This window comes from Pseudoliparis swirei, chromosome 11, assembly GCF_029220125.1.
Source record: "Pseudoliparis swirei isolate HS2019 ecotype Mariana Trench chromosome 11, NWPU_hadal_v1, whole genome shotgun sequence".
NCBI classification, from domain to species: Eukaryota; Metazoa; Chordata; class Actinopteri; order Perciformes; family Liparidae; genus Pseudoliparis; species Pseudoliparis swirei.
In genome coordinates this window covers 7,964,551-7,970,781 of record NC_079398.1, presented here as the reverse complement: position 1 = coordinate 7,970,781, position 6,231 = coordinate 7,964,551, and the positions used below count along the sequence as shown (strand labels likewise).

General features: G+C 44.2%; 1 protein-coding gene across 1 annotated transcript; it reads right to left on the bottom strand.

Annotated features, from left to right (window-relative positions):
* Nucleotides 1–604: 604 nt before the first annotated feature.
* On the bottom strand, nucleotides 605–2,906 carry kcnf1b (potassium voltage-gated channel, subfamily F, member 1b). The gene has a single exon (XM_056426838.1). The coding sequence runs from the start codon at nucleotides 2,803–2,805 to the stop codon at nucleotides 1,486–1,488; it is 1,320 nt and encodes a 439-aa protein (XP_056282813.1). The 5' UTR covers nucleotides 2,806–2,906; the 3' UTR covers nucleotides 605–1,485.
* Nucleotides 2,907–6,231: the final 3,325 nt, after the last annotated feature.

The window sequence follows — 6,231 nt, the reverse complement described above, 5'->3', positions numbered from 1 at the left end:
ATTTTGGATCTCTTTGAAGTTGTTTTGCGTCTCATCATGTTTTGGTGTATTATGTTTCTTTGTAGGTGTATTATGTTTCTTTGTCGGTGTATTATGTTTCTTTGTAGGTGTATTATGTTTCTTTGTCGGTGTATTATGTTTCCTTGTAGGTGTATTATGTTTCTTTGTATGTGTATTATGTTTCTTTGTAGGTGTATTATGTTTCTTTGTAGGTGTATTATGTTTCTTTGTCGGTGTATTATGTTTCTTTGTAGGTTTATTATGTTTCTTTGTAGGTGTATTATGTTTCTTTGTCGGTGTATTATGTTTCTTTGTAGGTTTATTATGTTTCTTTTTAGGTGTATTATGTTTCTTTGTCGGTGTATTATGTTTCTTTGTAGGTTTATTATGTTTCTTTGTAGGTGTATTATGTTTCTTTGTAGGTGTCTTATGTTTCTTTGTCATCGTTGTAGTCATTTAAATTTCTTCCTGGATCAAAATGTGAAATGTTTTTTGTGTGTGAAATATTGCAGCGGAAGTCTCGAGGAGGGCCCCTCCCACTTTGGGCCCCTGGGCCTGTGCTCTGTAAGCATGTTCGGTAATCAGAATTACTATTCACATCTACTCAATTCAATTTAGTTTATTTTATACAGCCCAATATCACAAACTACGAAATTACGAAATAGTGCTTTACAATCTATACACATTCGACCTCCCTGACCTTTGACCTCACATCGGATCAGGAAAAACTCCCAAGAAATAGAAAAAAAACTTTTACGGGGAAAACAGTGCAGAAACCTTTAGGAGAGCAACAGAGGAGGATCCCTCTTCAGGATGGACAGAAGCAATATGTCATGTGTACTTAGTCTTGGGTCAGCCAGACACAAACAGCACGGAAACAACACAAATATGAGCACAAGACATTAGTCTACCATCAACATTAGCATAATGTGGCTCCAATAATGACTCAGTTTTGGTCATTTATCTGATTTAATGCACTTTATTAAAACAATATGATTCCACCCACCCTGGTTCAATCTGGCTCCACTTCATACATTTGCCACCAACACACTGAAAGCTAATTATAAAACACATCAACTGCATTTAGCTGTTTGCTCTCATCCAAAGGAAAAATATCCTGACTTAGTTATTAGCAGGTTAAATGTGACGCTTTAATGAATCTCTCTGCACAAGCTTATGTCCCAGCATATATACACTTGTAATGTTTATGATAACGACAGCTAAACAGAGAGAGTAATGGACAAAACGACCACACCAGGGAACAAATAGCAGGTGGCACAGCTGTGTAAAGATATGTACAGGGGGCACTGCATGGTGACGTCCCAATGTGTGTGACTCAAAAGGCAAGGTCCGAATTTTATGAATTAACTTTGGCTTTAAATGTTTTGAAATACATTTTTCTGTTTTTATCACTACAAAGATTCCTGTCGTCTTCAGGAATGAAACAATCAAAGGTACATTTACTCTGCTGCTGCCTCCGCGCTCTCACTCGCTGCTTTTCCTGCGCGCGCCCCTGCCCGACTTCAGCTCCATCAGCTCCACCTCGTGCTTCGCAGCCGTCTCCAGCACTCTCTGCTTGTTGTAGAACACCACGAAGTTGTTTATGATGGGGTGGATGGGCAGGGCGATGGCTATCACCCCGCACAGGAAGCTCACGGCCGCGTTGCACTTGCCCAGCGTGGTCTTGGGGTAGATGTCCCCGTAGCCCACCGTCGTCATGGTGATGATGGCCCACCAGAAGGACTGCGGGATGCTCCGGAAAAGCGTCTCTGGGTGGCTCTGCTCCATGGTGTAGGCCAGCGCCGAGAACACGAAGATCCCCACGCCCATGTACATGAGAAGCAAGCCCAGCTCTTTCAGACTCCTCTTGAGCGCGTGGGTCAGGGTCTGCAGCCCGGAGGAGTGGCGCGCCAGCTTGAAAATGCGCGCGATGCGCATGATGCGCAGCGCCTGCACAGCCTGCTGCACGTTGGTCAACTCCATCATGGACGAGGTGCCGAGGTAGGTGAGCGACAGCACCACGTAGAAAGGCACGATGGCCATGAAGTCCACGACGTTCATGAAGGAGAGTGCGAAATGCAGCTTGTTGGGAGCGGAGGCGAGACGCAGCAGATACTCGGCGGTGAACCACGACATGCAGGCGGTCTCGATCGCCACCAGGATCGGGTGCTCCACCAGCTTTCCCTCTGGGTCCGCCACCTGGAGCTCCGGGATGGTGCCCACGCACATCACCACCGCCGAGACCAGAACCGAGAAGAAGGACGCGATGGCGATGACGCGCGCCGGCCGCGAGGAACCCGGCTTCTCCATCAGCCTCCACATGAACCTCTGGCAACGCTGGGTGCGCGTGATGCACCGATCCACCTCCAGGTCCTCCAGAATCACTTTCACTTTGTTGGCAATCTCCGTCAGCTCCTCCTCCTTCTCGCTCAGGTAGCTTTTACAGCACTCGTCCAACACCGCCTGGTCGATTTTCCAGAACTCCATCTCCTTGATGAAACAGATTGGGCAAATGCCGGGTTTGATGTGGATTTCACCGAAGTAGTAGACGTCGATGATGCACTTGAAGGCATCGGGATCTCGGTCGAAGTAAAACTCTTTCCTACCCGGGTCGAAGTCGTCGCAAAGCGAGGAGATGACTTCATGGTTCTGAGTGGAGCAGTTCAGCAACTCCGCCAGCCTGCTCTCCGGGTAGCGGGTCAAAACATCCCCGAAGAGCACCACTCGGACTCCGCCGATGTTCACAGCAATCTCCCCCTCGTCGCACGAGCCAGTTCTGTATTTGGGCTTCGGAACTGTCCACATTTTACTTAAAATAGTTGACAGAATGAAAAATGCACCCTGTATTGTTGGAAAATATATATTTAAAGCGCACTAACAGATGGCAAGTCCATTATTACGGCGTGTAAAAGCGTGGGTGCTCTTCAGGCTGTTCCGCGCATTGAATGGCACAGATTGAGCCACCAGATTACTCCAACTCACTCTCTCTCTCTCTCTCTCTCTCTCTCTCTCTCTCTCTCTCTCTCTCTCTCTCTCTCTCTCTCTCTCGCTCGCTCTCTTTCTGTCTCTCTCTCTCTGTCAATTTAATTCAATAGTCTTTATTGGCAGGAATGTTGCAAAGACAGTATTGCCAAAGCATTGAGGCATAACAACATACAAATATACAATTCATATAGATAGATAAGTAACAAATATAACAGAGTAAATAACTACAGTAAATGAAAACACAGTTGTGTTTCTCTCTCTCTCCTTCTCTCTCTCTCTCTCATTCTAAAACAGACAGACACACACACACACAAACATTTAGGGAGAGAAGAGAGGGAGGTCTCATCTCATGTCTGGGTGATGCAACCGGTTCAGCATTAATAACCCCATGATAAAGATAACCTGTAATATCCCCACAGCGGTTATATCCCTAGTGTCCATCTGAATGGAAGGTAAACACATTATGCATTATAGCAAGTATATATTCATTAATATAATTTACATTGGTGTTAATATCCAAAGATTTTCCGCCGTCAAACATTTTGATTGATCAAATATAATTTGTGACAGCAGGAATGCTGTGACAAGTGGCCGCTGCACACAGATGGTGCTCTCTGGTGACCATGTGCTGCATAGCGTTACGTGGTGGAGAGTGACTCCAGAAATCGGCATGTTAGTCATCCATCATTCGGTAGCACCGGGCTGCCAGCTCTGTGTCTTTTAAATGGCTTGAAAGTATAGGATTATCATCATCATCATATCAACACATTTTCCCATCCTGGGCTCAGTTTGCTGAATTTCTCAACTCTACAAATCTGCCAGGTTGCGGTTGGTGGGCAACAGGAGGACGCCCAACTAGCTCCACCACACAAGCAAAAAACGCAGAAGCTCCATGCATCCCAAATGGCATTATGACAAATGCTGATGACTAATTAGCCTCATAGACCTGCACCACCTGCTTACTGAGCGAGGATAACTGATGCCAACGCCACAATGAGCTTCTGCTTGGGGACAGAAATGATTTTAACTGGCACCCTGTAGCGAGTCAGCCAATGGTTCAGCCAATGGGTGATGTCATGGTGACTACGTCCACTTCTTATATAGGCTACATATATATAATTTTAAAGACAAAAGACTCTCTGTAGAGCCAGTGTTTAGTTTGTCTGTTCTGGGCTACTGTAGAAATATGTGGGTGCAACATGGCGGACTCCATGAAGAGGACCCGCCCGGCCGTTCTTAGTTTTAGTTGTTTATGCACTGTTGAGAATAATATGATGCATATTGTGTTCCATTTCTGCCAGTAAATCCTCCGCACCAGACCTTTTGTCACAGCTCAGCTCCACACCCTCCTCACTATGTTTTTCAGTCACGCCCACCTCGTTAGTCTAACTCCCTTCTCACCTGTTCACTCAGCTGCCTCTGATCACTAATCAAGTCCCTATTTAGGCTCCTCCCATCAAGGTACACCTTGCGAGATTGTTCTCTCTTTCTTCTTCTTTTTTTTCATGCCAGACTCTCCAGCGCTTGTTCACAGACCGATCTCCCTTTGCCTGTCCCTGTTTAACCCGCTAGCTCGACTCCCAGTGAACCTACCAGCCTTCTGTTTAATCATTACTCTGCCTGCAGTTTCCGGAGCTTTATATAAAAGGTCAAAGATCCCTGGAATCGTGTTTTTGCATTTGGGTCCAGATACGAACCGTTACTCCTTTTGAAGTTCCTCTAATCGATCCTTTCATATTGATAACGGACCAAAGGAGCATGTGTAATGTGAAAAGCATTGTTCGAAGCAGCAAACCCACAGAGAATATTTTCAGCCATGTTGGAAACACTCAATGTGTAAATAAGCTGCCGTTTGCTAGTATAAGGTCAGATGTTATGTCAATGAGTGGCGGCAGCTGCATGAATTCATGAAGGTTTAAACAAATTCAAAACAAATATATCTACTGGAGAAGATCAATTGTTTTGCTTATTTGGTCAAAGGAGCCTTTAGAGTGACTCAAATATGTGTTGTTATTATTTTTGACTCCAATGTAAGATGTTCTACTCTATTCATTGAATTACTGTGTGCGTTTTACAGCAACCAGAGGAAAATGGCTTGGTTTGAAATTCTCTTATCTTTCTCACTTGTCGCTGTAACTCAAACTACATGTTGATGCTTCATGATGCATTTCAGAAGCAAATGAAAAGAAAAGGCTTTATTCGTCTCCTGCAGTTCACCAGTAAAGTGAAGGACAAGAAAGCACTAATCCGATCTTTGCATCACACAGTTCTCAGGAAAAAAAACCTCCAGAGATTATGGTGTGACACCAACTCTGTGTTAGCCATATGCAAATTCATGTTCCCTCTAATGTAATAGTAAATCGCGCACAGGAACAGGAGAGAACACTGCCGGGTGAAAGTGATCAAGTGAGCCTATCATTTGAGGAATCTTTTCCATGATTGCTGCCGGCTTTAAATACCTTCGTTTAATTGCTTTGTCACGACAGGATAATTACCGCTGTCATCCATTGGAGACAATGGAGAGGACAAACAGGCCGGCAGACTGCCTCACGCCTCTCTGCTTGGTTCTGCAGGGAATTGTCGTTGTTTGCTGCCAGCAAAACGATGGGAGAAATTAATTAGATAGCTCATAAAAGAGGAAGCGTTGTCCTGCTTTACAGCGCTCTGTGGACACGTGTTCATTTGTGCTAATGTAGTCCTCACACCTTCCAAGAGCACACCGATACATCCATGTGCCAGACACTTCAACAAGGTGCAGGGTTGCGTTCAGATCACAACACTCCTGTGCATTGTAAAGAGGCATTTGGCAGCTTTAGTATGATAGTTGCCATATTGACAACATTAAGTCAGAATCTTCCATTCAATTCATTTTATTTTATATAGTCCAATATCACAAATTAGTCTCAGAGTGCTTTACAATCTGTACACATACGACATCCCTGTCCCAGGACCTCACATCAGATCAGGAAAAACTGACAAGAAATAGAAAAAACCCTTTCACAGGATACACTAGGCTTGGGTTTGGTCATTCTTAAAGGGACCGTATCTAAATTAAAAATACATATTTTTCCTCATACTCGTTGTACTATTTATCAATCTAGAGTGTTGAAGCTATTGGCTATATAGAGATGCCAGTGTTTTTTCCTATTATTATGGTACAAGATAACACTGGACTTTAAAAAAATACATTTCAAAAAGTCCACAGCAATGTCTCTCTCCAGAAACCATGACCTGGTTACTAAAGAT

Bases quoted from the DNA above. Each gene is read 5' to 3' on its own strand.
- kcnf1b (XM_056426838.1), bottom strand. From the start codon at position 2,805: ATGTGGACAGTTCCGAAGCCCAAATACAGAACTGGCTCGTGCGACGAG.